Below are 14328 nucleotides of genomic sequence, written 5' to 3' on the forward strand. Positions count from 1 at the left end.
TTCAATGGAAGAACCTTAAATGGGAGTAGATTGCTGTGTGTTTATCTTCAAGGCAGAGGGAAGGAGATGTTAAAAGGCTGCACATTTAACTTTTAGCTCTATCAGCTGTCCAGCTAACTGGTTGTTTCTCACTGGATATGTTTATAGCACTCTCCTGAATGGGTCTCTTGATAGCTTCTTTCTTAAATACCTCTTCTTTTGGACTTCAGGGACTCTTTGGGTAGGGGCAAGGCACAAATTCATGGTCACACAACAGCATGTTGACCTCTTCTTTCTAAAGCCCTGGTGGTGTATAGCCTTGAAGTTACTGAAGAAACATCACTTACGTAGCATTGTTCTCCTTTCAGGAGTTGTCATCCATCACTATGAAAAACAACATCCCGTGAGTTTGTTTCAAGCTTTCTGCCTCATCACCCGCTTCAGATAAGCCTTGCTCCGAGCTCTCCTGGGGTTTGTCCTTGGGGAGACATGGCCTTCCACAGCTGGAAGTGGCTTCTCCTCTTGGGCAGGCAGAACACCTTTGCCAAGGCTTGGAGGAGCAGGAGAGGAGGCCCCTCTTTGCGCTGGAAGCGCTGCTGCCATTGGAGCGCCAGCAAGTCTCTGGACCCTGAGGTGAGAGCGTTTTTGGAGGAGAACACGGAGGTCACCAGCAGCGGGCACCTCACACCAGAGATACGACTGCGCCTCCTCACCCCTCGCTGCAGGTTCTGGAGGGAAAAACCTGACCTGTGGCCTTACGGGGACCCGTTCTGGGCAATTTACTGGCCAGGAGGCCAAGCCCTCTCCAGGTACGCAGCGTGCATCGCCAGAGTTGATAAATCCAGCCTGCTGTGGGCCAGAATGTCAGACCCGGCTCTGTTTGTAGTGATTCCTAATGATGTGTATTTGCCTTGTATGAGAGTGCATATCCATGCTCCTCTCTGCCTATACAGGAAGAGACAAAATCTCTGCTGGTTGGCAGTGAAGTTTCAGCATCTGCTGTATACAGAATAACTTACGGCTCTTAAGTTGAAATCTGTTGTCTTCAGTGGCGATGCATGTGTTGACAACGGGGCTGAATTTGGATCTGTGTAGTTGCCATCAAAACCTAGTGAGGTGTTTATCACTCACTGTTGCTCCAAACAGGAGGATTCCTGTTTTGTCATAACCCATGGGGGTTTTTTTGTAGGAGACAGACAGGAGTGTGGATGTGTGTCTGGTCTTTTGAGAATAGTAGGATTATGCTGATGCACTTGGAGTGCTGGTTAGCCTGAATCACTCTCCTCATTTAGGATTTCAGCAGCCTTATTGTCAAGCTTTATTGTGGCTCTCTCTTAGTCACATCAGAAGCCACATTTTTATTTTGGCCACTTACTGTCAAAATGTCTTGAATGTTCCTGATTCCCAGGAATTAGTTGGAGTTCTTTTATTCTGTAAAATCAAATCTCTCACTTTTAACAGCAGAAAAAGTTCATAATTGTTACAACAAAGAACAAGCTGTCAGAACATTCCCTACACAGATGAAAGGGAAGGATCTGAACTGGGGCTTTGCTGTTTTTCTGCAAGAAAGCATAAATAGGAAGGCTTTTTTGACCAGGAAAAAGATGAGACTTAACAGTTAAATTGCAAGTTGATTAGCGTGCCATGTAGATGAACTAGAGTGCTCCTAAACATTGCATAATTAAATTAGGCAAGGTAATCTCTACATTTTGTTACTGTATGATTCATATGCCCAGATATTTGGGTAGCAATAATAATTATCTGTCATTTCACCACTTTATTGGCTTATTGTTTATGCATTTGTTTTGATGTATTGGGAATGTCAGAAATTAGCTGCATAACCTGGAAAAGTAAAAAGAAAAAGGGGGCATGAAAACATGCTGTTCCTGTAACTGTGTTCATTTCACAGTTGGCATTTCCACAAGATCAGGAGTCTCCTATTTCAAGCTATTCCTCTCAGTGTAACCAAAGATACCTCATTAACCCAGCACGGCAGACAGCAGTCTCCAACAGCAGCCCTGTGTGTGTGCCAGGGGATACAGTCGGTTCCAGCTGTCCTAAGTCACCCCAGTCATTAGCGGTAACTGGAGAACCACTCAGCTGGAAACAAGGCACTTGCAGCATTAGGCTGGATCATGCTCTACACAAGAAGTTACTGCTGGAAAGTCGTTGCAAATCCAAGCATAGCCCCTAGAAAGGGGAAACGGAGCACTTTCTGTGGAGGTCCCACCCCTGTCCTCTGCCCTGTTGGTAAACTAGGGGCTGTCCTCAGAGGGGTGACAGCCTCGGGGGGACTGCTGCCAAACAGCAGAGCTGCTGAGCCTCTGTACAAATGTCCTGCCTGGGTGCTCTCAGAAAAGACAGCATCTGTAGATCTTTAAAGTAGCAAATAATGCTGCAACATTAGGGTAATGGTGCCAGACCTCATAGGAGAAGGTGATTTTCATTAAAACTGAGCTAGTTGCACTGACCAGATTCATAACCACATACTGAAAAGCACCAAGCTGCGCATGCCTGTGCTGTCTGGTGGGATTCCTTGTGATGACATGTAGGACAAGAGGCATGGGATGTCAGGTCCTCCTCATGTCTCCTGGGTTTGTGATCTGGGTATTTTGCATCTTCAGTCCTGGTCTCGACCTTCCTGCTATCGTCTTGTAATGGCTCGAACTGTTTAATTTGAGGGTAGGTTGTCTTTTGTACTCCCAGTCTAGGCTCCTGGGAATCTGTATACAGATGTGCTGGGATCTAGGTGCCATCAACACTTGACACTCTTATTAGGCCTCCTTCTGCCATTCCTGCTGGTGCTTCTAGGCCCAGGCATTCCCATCCATCCATTGGCCATTTGCACCAATCTTAACATTTCCATTACAGTTCCCTGCACTGGGATCCACCTGCAAAAGCTGCGCTTACCAGTAGTCCTGCGTGAAGAGTCAGCCATCACCCTCCATGCCAGAAGACAACACAAATGTAGAATCCTTTCCTGTTCCTACTTTAACAGATAGTTAGTAGTAAATGGTAGTAAATTTATGGCAATTTGCAGTAATTTATGTCACCTAGGGCTCTTCCCCCTGTCACTTAGGGCCTTCCCCTTTGCAGAAGATTGAATTTCAAGGCAATTGTTGAAGTTCTGAACCCTCAGTAGCAGCTGTATGATTTGTAGTGTTTAACAATAACTGCTGGTTGCTTTCTGTCAGTTCTTCTTCCTTTCCAGCCTAGAGGTTTTTGCTTGCTGATTCCTCTTGGCAGGTGTCAGCAACTAGATGAAGATACTCTTTCTGCTCACCACTGCTCTATTCTCATTTTCCTGTTGCTACTCAGGAACAACATTAAGCAGACTAGCAGTATTTGCATCTGTGTCTGTATGGCTCAGGAAAAGAAAGAGGAGAAATTCCTCTTCTTCCAAGCAGTTGCATAAGCAGTATTTTAGGGCAATGGGTAGGCTTTGTCTTTTGAGGGGCACAATATTCACTGCAAATGCATTTTCATATTTCTTCAGTCAGATTGCTTTTAATTTCTACAAATCCTTACCAACAGTTTACTTTCCTGTTTCTGATGCCAAGCATTTTAGTCACCTTGCAGTTTGTATCCAGTTATTAGATAAGCTCACCTGTCAGAGAAGGAGCTGATTGAAATAAAGTGTTGCTTACTTGGCTGGATTTCTTTCCATTTGCAGGGTGGAGGGAGGAGTAAGGGAGAAAGATGGTGGTTCTTGATTTTTAGATCAGCAGAGACAAATAAGGAGCTATGTACCAGCTGCACATGTGTTTTTAAGATACCATGCTTCGTTACATGTATGACAAGAACTCTTACGTAGTGTAATGCAAAACTGACAAATCTGCATAATCATCTTGTTCATTGCTTTAACAGTTTTTCTTTTCAGGTATATTTTAGATAATCCACGGGTTGTTAAAGGACGATCGGTTTTGGATCTTGGAAGTGGATGCGGAGCAACAGCAATAGCTGCTGTGATGAGTGGTGCATCACAAGTCCTTGCTAATGACATTGACCCTAGTAAGGCCTTTTTTCTTCATCTCTGTGTAAAGATATTTATTATTTTTTTAAAGCACATTTAACATTGACTTTTCTTTGCTCCATTTGGGTGCAATTCAGGTTCCTAACATAGTTCTAAGAATGCTAAAAAGATGAATGCATTTTGCCAGTATTAGAAGCTGGGTTGTACCAGCCTTTCCTGCACTGAGTGTATCTCCATAGCTCCTTGGAATGAACAAACAGCAAAGTTTCTATCAAGTGTTGCCTATACACCACCATGGCTGGTTTGGAAGAGAACTCCAAGCATAGGCAGCAAGTTGGCTTCTCTGTAGGACCATAGCATTTTCCTGCACTTTCAGATGTGAGGGCCTAGATTTTGCCTTTTTCCCCCCAGACTTTGTTTTCCCGTAATTGGCTTATGTATTCAGCTTATTCATAATTTAATTACTCATTGGTTAGGGAGGAAGTATATCCATAGATTAAGGCAGTTGGATATTCTGGTTTGATTCTGTGATTGGTTTCCATTGGTATCTATTCCAGGAATAGTTCTCTCCTGTGTCATGGTGCAATGAGGATAAAATTCCATCACTTTATGCCAGATTTTGACCCATAACAAAAACTGGAAGTCCCTAGAAAGGATAAACAAAAATATTTCAGAGATTAAACTGAAAGATATGTCAAGGAAACATATCTGAATGGCAGAATCCTAAAATGTAACTTTTGTTTGGCTTTTCAGTTGCAGGAATGGCAATGATCTTGAACTGTGAACTGAACCACCTGAACCCCTTCCCCATCACCATTAAGAACATCATTAATTCAGAGGCTGGCAACTGGGACCTGATTGTTCTAGGAGATATGTTTTATGATGAACAACTTGCTGATGGTCTGCATCGCTGGCTGAGGAAATGCATCAGGATACAGCAAACTGAAGTGCTGATTGGCGACCCTGGCAGGCATCAGTTTTTAAGCCACAGCATTCACAGTCAATTGCACAAAGTTATAGAATATTCACTTCCCGAGTATACTAGACAAGAAAACAATGGATTAACATCGAGTATCGTCTGGAGTTACCAGCCCTCAAATAGTTTAGAAAACTGTTGAAGCTGGTTTTGTAATGAATTTTGTCTCACTTGGTTGGCTTTTTTGTAAGTATGTAAAATGAAAGTGGGAATTAAACATGGAACGTATCTGTTGATGCAAAGTAGATTACCTTCACTGTACTGATTTCAGACCTACTCAGAGGCTTTTGCTCCATTTGAGGTAAAAACTAAGTGCAAACTGTATTCAAGGGGCCCTGTGCTGAAGTGCAAATCCAAAGACAAGTTACATTCAAGAGTTTGCATGCTTGATGTTTTTCGTGTGTATTCATGTCTTGCTCTCTAACACTATTGTGAAATGTTTTGGACATCAAGCATACTGCTGTGGGGAGAAGGTGATGGCTGAAAGATTACTGCACTGCTTTCGCAGACTTTTGCAGCTTATTTACAGAGAAAACTACTGCTGTCCTTCATAAAACTCTCCACTAGATTATTAGCTCATACTATGCTCAACTTAAAGTGCCTTGCTCTTTTTCTGGATATCTCTTCTGAACATCAAAGTAACTAAATCGAATCTTCCCCCTTCCTCTCTATAATAAAAATTTATTCTTCCTTGAAGCTGCCAGCATGATTATTTAGGAGTTGCACACAAATCTAAAATACGCTTCTTGAACTCTAGCCAAAGTTTCTACTAAGTGGAAAGTGACTAAATAGTAATAGCTATAGGCTAACTTTATCCCCTAGAGAATAGGGTCAAATGATTGACATTCTCTAGCTTTGCAGGGTAAAAAAGGCAATCTATTGCTACAGGAAGCTGGTGAGGGATTAAGAAATCCTTCCATGATGGTTCTGAACAGAAGGTAACTGAATAAAAACGGAATAAAAGTTGGACAACAACCTCCAGAATCACTCAGCTACATCTGCCAAGGAAGAAACCTCTGCAAGGGGGAGGACTTGATCCACAGTTAAGAGGCTGTAAATGCAGCGATTTGAAGAAAAACCAGTGTTTTCAGAGCAGTCTTGCAGGAGCTATCACCTTTAGCAGTTAGCTTTTGAACAGTGATGGGGAACTAATTGCAGAATGGAACACAATGCACCTACAACTATCCAAATACCAGCTGATGTGGTGGAAGCTTATAAACTTGAAAAAGTATGGGGTACTCACTCAGAAAACCATGTTTATGAAAAAGGAGGTTTAGGAGCACATTCAGATGTACACAGTTGTAAAATACAATTTAACAAGTTTTCAGAACTATCTAAACAGAAGATTTACAAACTTAAATCTTCAGAACAACGTGTGAATGTTCTGCAGTGCTCACCCAAAAATTTATGACAGTAACAATATCCAAACGATACAGAATGTGAAGTGGTAACTGCACACATTACATTCTTCTCCCACTTCACCCAGTACTTGTAAACATTTGTTGAAAATGAGGTCACAACTGGGGCTGGGCAGACCAGGGAGGGGTCATGGTGAGTTTGGAATTCCCTCAGGCTAAATTAAGGTGAAGCAACACCAAACGATCAGTTAAACATTTTATTTATGGCAGAAGGAGCCTGAACTTAGAAGGTGTAATAGCAGGTGACATGTTTTCTCAGAACAGGAATTGGCATGAAACTACATCAGTGAACTGTGTAACCCGTGGTAACCATATACATACCAATTCAGGGAAGAAGGCAATGCCACCTGTTGAGTCATGAGGTTCAGAGCAGAGCCCCTTGCTTTCTAGACTCCTTCTCAAGAGAGGAGCCCAGGGGCAGCTGGATCCACTCCTAGTCCCAGACTGGGTCAATGGTCTTATCTCTCAAGGGATGAGGTGCAGGGATTGTGAAAAAAGGAGAAAGAGAGAAAAGAGGAAAAGAAGATAAAGATGTCACCAGTCCTGTGTCCAGCATTGGTCCAGCCAGTCTAGAGGTTCAGTTCCGGAGGGTGTGCACATAGTCTTCTTGCCCCTCCTTCGGGCAGGCACTTGAACTCATTAGCCTAATTAGATGCCATGCACGGTTTGTACCTTCAGAACCTTCAAGAAATGGGTCGGTGGGCTTGGGGTTGTTTGGGGAGTAACTTCTCCATCCCTGCAGGCATAAGCCTTCTTTGACCTTTGGCCATATCTGGTGAGCTGCCCCGCTCAGCATATCAGAGCAGGGAACTGTGTACCCTCCAGCACACCCTCCATCAGCTTCTCACCTGCGGTTCATGCAGGGTTCATTGTTAGCCAGAGTTCGTTGTTAGGCAGAACTTGCCCCACCACAGTGTTTGAGACGTTAACTTGTTCAGTCTCTCACAAATGACTGATTTAACCTGAATCAAAAAATACTCCGGTAGAGTTATGCTAGTAATAAACACATAAGAGAGCAGACTCAAGATAGTGAAGGATTTAACATGACTTAGATGAAACTTTCAAACCTAAAAATACAGCATTAATTCACTGCAGATTTTTAAGCACAAGGTGAGAATATACCACAAAGTTACACGTTTAGAAGAGGCTATGGGAAAAGATGGTACATCTACATGCACATTTAAGAACATGATATAAGCTGCATTTGCCTTCAACGTGACAAATCCAAGGTTACATCAGGAAGGAGAAAAAGGACAACTTCGCCAGTGAGGTTAGCAGTAGCACAGTCCCACAGAGGGAATTTTTTTTAAGTATCTTGCTGTTACAGATGTTGGTGGTCTTCCACCTTTAGCTGCTTTATATTATCTTCATTTACAATCTTCTTTCTGGATGTAGCACTTGAGATGAGAGTCTAGTGACCATCACCGTGCTATGTTACAGTTACATATCTTACAGTAACAGACTGAAGGAACTGGGCTTGTTCAGCTTGGAAAAGAGAAGGCTTCAAAGGACCTATGAGCAGCCTGCCCACACCTATGAGGAGGTTGTTGGGCTGACAACCAGGCTCTTCCAGCAAGAAAGGGTGTAAGCTGCAACAAAGTAAGGTCAAACAGGATAAAAGGAAAAAAATTTCCACCATTAATACTGTCAAGCAGTGGAACAAGTTGCCTCAAAAGGTTGTAAAGGCTCTGTCATCTTCAGTTTTTCAAGACTTGGCTGGATAAAGCCCTGACTAAGCTGGTCTGTGCTCGGAGCTGGCCTTACTTTGGGCAGGAAGTTAGACTAGAAACCTCCTGAGGCACCCTCCCACTTGAGTTAGCTTACAATTCTACTTACTCTTTTTGTGGCACCCTTCCTGAAACCAGGGCTGGCAGCCTGATCCTTATGCTTTACTTACCTGACACGATTACTGAGCATGTCATTGCTGCTGCCTAATCAGCTAGATGGATCAATATGAAAAACAGTGCAAAAAAAATTTATTGCCAACTCATGTCCAGTGTTCAAAGGAACGATGGGTCTGATTGATACCAGGGATTCCATAGGGTGAAAAAATAAACTACTCTTTAGCCAAAAAAGGGAATAAACCATGGTAGATTAGGTTCTTAGGCCTCTATCTGGTCCATGTATTTGCTGCAATTACAGCCTTCAGATGCTAGTTGCTAACGTAGCAAAACCAACTTCTCCTGTTTGCAGGAATAGTTTGTGCTGATGCATCTATACCTATAGATGTCACAGGAACACATTCATCACTGGGCTGAGCCATGGTACTGCACGCAACAAGAGTTAGGGATTTAGGCACTGGAGTTTGAAAATTATGCCTTCAGTTACACTTGAGCAAGTTTTATAAACGGACTTGCTCTTCCATAAACCATATAATCAACAGAAGAACAGAGATTATTGTCAGACATCATAATATCCTTTAATATTACTGGATGCAACATATATATATTATTATCTTCCATGCAATTTGACCTGAACTTTAAATAGATTAGAAGACTGGTTTGTTTCTGCAACACTTAAAATGAGTGTGGCTATGACAAGTGTTAAATTATAAAGTAAACATTCCTTATGGTTGCCTAAGCTCATCGGATTCTAAGTGTCATCAGATCCACATAAGACCACCCTAGCTAAACCCTGCTACTTCCAGATGCAGGCTATCAACATAGTGTGCTACCTGCCCTGTATAATGTTAAAATTGCTAGTGTTTTTTAAAGTTTAATGTAGAAAACGTAGCAGTCTTACTAGAGGTTATGCTGTTTCAAGAAAACCAATGAACATTACTTATAATTGTGATGAGACCACTGCTCCATCATGTAATAAACTCATTCTACACTTCTAATTTTTTTTTCTTTTCCACATGCAGCAGAACACATACTCTGCTGAACTCTACCACCCTGAGATTCACGTACTCAGACACTAAATTTGGTCCTGTTTGACTCACAGCTATGCTTATGAGGACCAATGTTTTGTTCCCTAAAAGGATTTTCATGCAGGAAATGGCATGAAAAATTGGCAAAAGCCAAAGCAAGTAAGTATTTGCCAGTATTAAGTTAAGTTACAACAATTTCAAAGCAATTTTATGTTTACATGTTCACAGACGTGAACAGATGTGTAAAAATCCAGGAAGTACTTGATGGTAAATAAAAACAGAAACGTGCAGCATCAGTAACATCAAAAGAAAGGTATCCGTGGTTTTTCTTCCAGACCTAGCAAAAGTACATGGTGAAAGGAGATTGCTTGTTACTACTTAAAATACATTTGCATTGCTGTTAATGTCACCTCCATTCACCAGTTCTGTCTGTTGACTTTTGTCAGATTAAAGTCCCAAATTTTCAGACACTTCTGCGTAAGCGTTAATACTATGTTTGGGCTTGGTACTTTTAGTTGCAACTACCCCCTCAGACTACAAACTCATAATACAGACTTACTTACTTTGGGTTTGTATAGGTAGCTAAGATGCTAAAAGATGCTAAGTAGTAACCAAATCTGATATTTCAAGGAGGCTGAGCAATGACAGTTTAATTATAGTTTAACTTTCCTCTTAATGAGGTATGATCAGCAATGCAAAGACAGGCAGGGCTCTAAGTAGAGACAATAGGGAAGCCCAGACTCACAGGCAAGGACTGGAATGACAATGGAGACCTGTGGTGGGAACAAGTAGGGAAGCAATCTGGTGGTACAAGTCACCAGCTATTTCTCCAAGGTGCTTGTTTTCTGAAAGAGGTCTTCCATCTGTAAACTTTACACTCATATGTACACAATAGATAATCAGTAAACAGTCCATGTTACTTGCTTGATTTTGTTCGATATGACTAGCTGCTCTAAAACATCTCGGGAACGATCTGCAAAAGAACCAAGGAATTTCTTGTTATTAATTCAGAATATTTATAGGTGGTGTTTAGAAATTAGGCAAAAATGAAAATAGTTCAATTATGTATCTGCATTTATGTTTATCTTGCTATTACAATATCACACTTCAGATATACCTGTAGTAATTTAAACCCACTTGGTCCTTTTCCAATCACATAACTGTAAAGCATCGCCAACCAACCAACTGAACTTAAAAAACCAAGATAGATCTTACTCTCTTAAGTTTGTTTTTTTTTTTCAGGCTGACCAGTCCTACTCCATTCCACTGTTTCTTGAATGGACGCTGCTCTGTACTTTTGGAAAAGAGTAGGGGTTTAAGATGCCAACGTATTTTTCTCAAGTCTTATCATCAACTCTGGGGCTTCATCAGCATGTTGAGGGGAGGAAAATGGGAAAGACAAAAAAAATCCATCTCTGAAGGTTGCCATGTTTCAAAGCAAAACTCTCGCCTTGCTTTGAAAATCTCAGTGTCTGATTATTGTTTGTTTTATCTAGTAAGTTACTATATGTTTGGGATTATTTACAAAGTATAGTGTGCTTTTCCAGAGAGCAAGACGATACTGTAAGGAAGTAATTACTCTTACTCCCTGCATGATTTGACCTACCTGTTACCAATGGGCATCCATGGAACAGAAAAATGTGTATCTTTGGACAACAAGTAAGGACTGCTTCCACAGCAACATCAGTCAGATTCACACAGCGTTCCATGTGGATCTCCTGTTATGAAAATAGTAGTAACAAAAGCCTGTCAGAGCACCCATAGTTTTGGAAAGCTTTCCTTTGCCCAACCATTTTCAGAGATCCCCACCCAGAAGAAATTATGACCTACTACTCCTCTATTCATTGACCCCATATGTGGTCCTGTACAGACCATGAAAATATCCTCAGGAAAAATAAGACAGCTTTTCTATGAAAAGTTGAAACTAAACATAAATCCAAGTTTTCCCAAAACACATATATCACTCAAGACAACTGAGAAAACTTTTCAGGGAGATTCTACAGTGTTTGAATCCCATCAGTTTTCCTATGACACACATTCTCCTAGTAATTTGTTGTCCAGGATAAAAGAACCCAAACTGAATTCTGCAGTTTCCCAAAACAGGCAGGATTCAAGAGTCTCTGCTGTATTTCCTAATATCTATCTATATGTCTACATAGTTCCTAAAAGAAGTCTAAGAACTTCTTCCAAGATTAGACTAAAACCTGCTCTCTCCTTCATTTCTGTGCAGTTGTAAAACTGGTACCTGTTGTATGTATGTAAAGGGAACTAGGCCTTAAGCGTCACTGTTTCTAAGACTATTCATAATAGACCTATAACTAATGATTAGAGATTGCTTTAGATGTGATTAATAGAATGCAGGTGCTTATAAAGCAATATGCATAAACTGCTTATTTGTCCTATGTGTAGCCCCCACCATGGCTGGCTTAAAACCCAGTCAAGCTGAATCAACAGAAGAAGGATCACAGTCTTAGACCTAAGACATGGGAGTAAGTGATTAACCTTGGAGCAAGATAAATTAATAGAATAGCCTGAGTGATTTTCAGAAATTCAAAGGTGATCTTTGATGTGTAAGAAGATAAGTGACTGTGGTGACCGAAGACCTTCTGCCTACAACCTCTAACTTCAGAGAGGAACCGGGACACAAGAATTGATGAGATAAGATGATGAATGATAATGACATGGGAACTGAGATCGTCTGGAAAATTACAAAGACTTTGGACTGGAATAACGCATGGTAAAAAGGTATATGAGACTGAGAAATTTTTGGAAGCTTGCCATTCACTGCGGTGGTGGCCCAACTCTTGAGTTGTTAATAAAGCAAACCTAGAGAAACCCACGTTTGAAAATCCTCTGAGAGAAGGGGAGTTAAGGGAATCTTAGTAGATAGAGTAGATATGGATGTAGATTGGAACTGTTTAATAATTATCTAGCTTGCAATGAAGTTAAAGGAATTTCAATAGAAGTAGACATAGCCCACGGGGATGAGAAATGATGTTTAACATTTACATTGTTGAAACTAACTGAAGCAAGAGATAGTTCCTGATAAGAAGCAGAAGCCAACCCCAAGAACTAGCCAAGACTGGCCTTGTGATTTAGATAAATGCCAAGAAGCGACTGAATCTGTGCAGGGACAGAAGGTTAGGAGTTCACTGTGAGGAAGACATACAGCTTTCATCTTCACAACCGCCAACGACCACCACAAGGAGGCACTGTGCAGGTGCAGTTGGGAGAAACTTAGGGAAATGACATCTTAGAACTAATTTTAATATGAAGCGGGGATAGGTCATGCATATGTACAGGCATATTGGGAAATCTTATGTATATGCAACACTTGCCTGTTTAAATTTGAAGTGAGTTGCCATGTCAGGCGCGCACGACTTTGGCAGGATTGAGCTGCAGTCCCTGTGCTGCCCAGCACTAGATAAACATACCTACTTTAAAATCTCAGTGATTGTGGAGTCTGTTTCTGCATGTCATAACAATGTGCTAGAGAAAGAATAAATGCAGAATATTTTTTTTTCCTCTGAACTGCCTTACATATTAATAAATATAACATACAAGAAGAAATGCAGAAAAGAGACTATAAAATCTAATGAAAATAGGATTTGGGAAAATATACTTCAGGGATCTTGGGATAAAAATAAAAAAAACTCCTATTGTTTTATTGTGAAAGAGTGTCCTTCCAAATGATAAAATCCAAGGATCTTGAAAGAGCACAGAAATGAAAGGGACCTTTTGTAATAAATCCAACTTTGTACAGAATGATGACACAGAAAACAACTGTATTCACAGAAGCAAGATATACAAAAGCTGATATATTGATAGTTTTTAGTTCATTTTACTAAGTGAAATGTGGAATCTGAATGCCTCTAAATGAAGTAAAAAGATTTATAAATCTGCCTGCTAATTACAGTTTGAGAATTTTAAAGACCCTACTGTTTTCACCGTGTACCTGACATTAGATCACTGTCTATAAACTTGCATTTTGATGACACGAAACAGAGGTATGAGGATTCTGAGACAGACAAGGAAGTTACACTGAAGAAGAGATTGTAGCAAATAATTCCATATTCTCTATTAAATTTCTTTTCCTTACTGCTTGTAAACTAAAAGACTTAACCCATTCTAGCTGTTTATAGTCACAGAACACAACTTTTGTTTTTAAAATTGTCATTCCACAGAAAAACATTAAATTTTGCCTTACTAAAACTGCACAGACCACGCCCACCCCTCCCACCCACCCCAAAAAACCCACCTCAAAAAACAAATGCAAAAGCACGTACATACATGGCTTTTAAGAAAGTGGAAACAAGTACTGAGCATAGGAAAATAAACAAGCAAAATCCATAGTACTATTCAGTCTGGCATGACTGAAATTTCTCACTAGTTCTTCTGAAATCAAAACCCACCACCTCAACATTACTTTCTTGAAGACTTACAGATGAAACAAGTCTTACGTAAGCTACCTAACTTGTTCTACCTGACCCGGTACAGCTTCCACAGGCATCCATGCGCAGCACACACAAAAGAAAACCTGTGCACTTTCAAAGAAATAGTAACCACAGCAATGTGATCAGGAAACACCAAAGGCCACATTTTGTAGCTGGAAATTTTTATTAAAAATAAATGGCACTGCATTTACATGGCTTGAAGAAAAAGGGCTTACGCACAAGAATATAAATCTCTACAAACTGTGAACAGTAATAATACAGAAGAGGGAAGATAATACTGACAGAATAATTATAGCAATATTGCTGGAAAATAGTTCAAATCCCACCAGGAAACCTCTAGAAACTTTACAGAACCCTGCTCTACTCAATAGCAAACCCAAAACTTATTACAATAAACCTATGAAAAAACTTTTTATAATATTTGTGTTTTAAGACATGTACTGAAGACTTTTTGAGAGTGACCTAGTCCGAATGACCGAATCCAAATCACAGTGATACATGTCGATTTACATTTGTAGGCTGGGTATGAGAGGTGTCTTTTGAAGACTATCTGCATAGTCTCGGGGTTGTTTAGAAAATCTGGAATCAATGTTCTGCTACAGCTATAGGTGTAACCAGCTAAAAGACAAAGACATTTTCAAGTCAATGCCAGTATATAT

General features: G+C 40.6%; 2 protein-coding genes across 4 annotated transcripts in view; one reads left to right on the top strand and one right to left on the bottom strand.

The window, feature by feature from the left end:
* Positions 1–243: 243 nt before the first annotated feature.
* ETFBKMT (electron transfer flavoprotein subunit beta lysine methyltransferase) lies at positions 244–5624 on the top strand. Its single transcript, XM_049822532.1, has 3 exons — positions 244–788; positions 3860–3990; positions 4706–5624. Exons 1-3 carry the CDS (start codon positions 469–471, stop codon positions 5068–5070), a joined length of 816 nt encoding a protein of 271 aa, XP_049678489.1. The 5' UTR covers positions 244–468; the 3' UTR covers positions 5071–5624.
* A 905-nt stretch (positions 5625–6529) lies between these two features.
* Positions 6530–14328, bottom strand: part of AMN1 (antagonist of mitotic exit network 1 homolog) — a 28261-nt gene continuing 20462 nt past the window's right edge. For all 3 annotated transcript variants that reach the window (XM_049822534.1, XM_049822533.1, XM_049822535.1), the window contains 2 exons: positions 10822–10933; positions 6530–10188 (listed from right to left, as the gene is read on the bottom strand). In XM_049822534.1, the coding sequence (XP_049678491.1) occupies positions 10115–10188; positions 10822–10933 (186 nt within the window). In that variant the 3' untranslated portion in view covers positions 6530–10114. The remainder of the gene's footprint in view (positions 10189–10821; positions 10934–14328) is intronic.

This window comes from Accipiter gentilis, chromosome 18 (genome assembly GCF_929443795.1).
Source record: "Accipiter gentilis chromosome 18, bAccGen1.1, whole genome shotgun sequence".
In the NCBI taxonomy this organism is placed as follows: Eukaryota; Metazoa; Chordata; class Aves; order Accipitriformes; family Accipitridae; genus Astur; species Astur gentilis.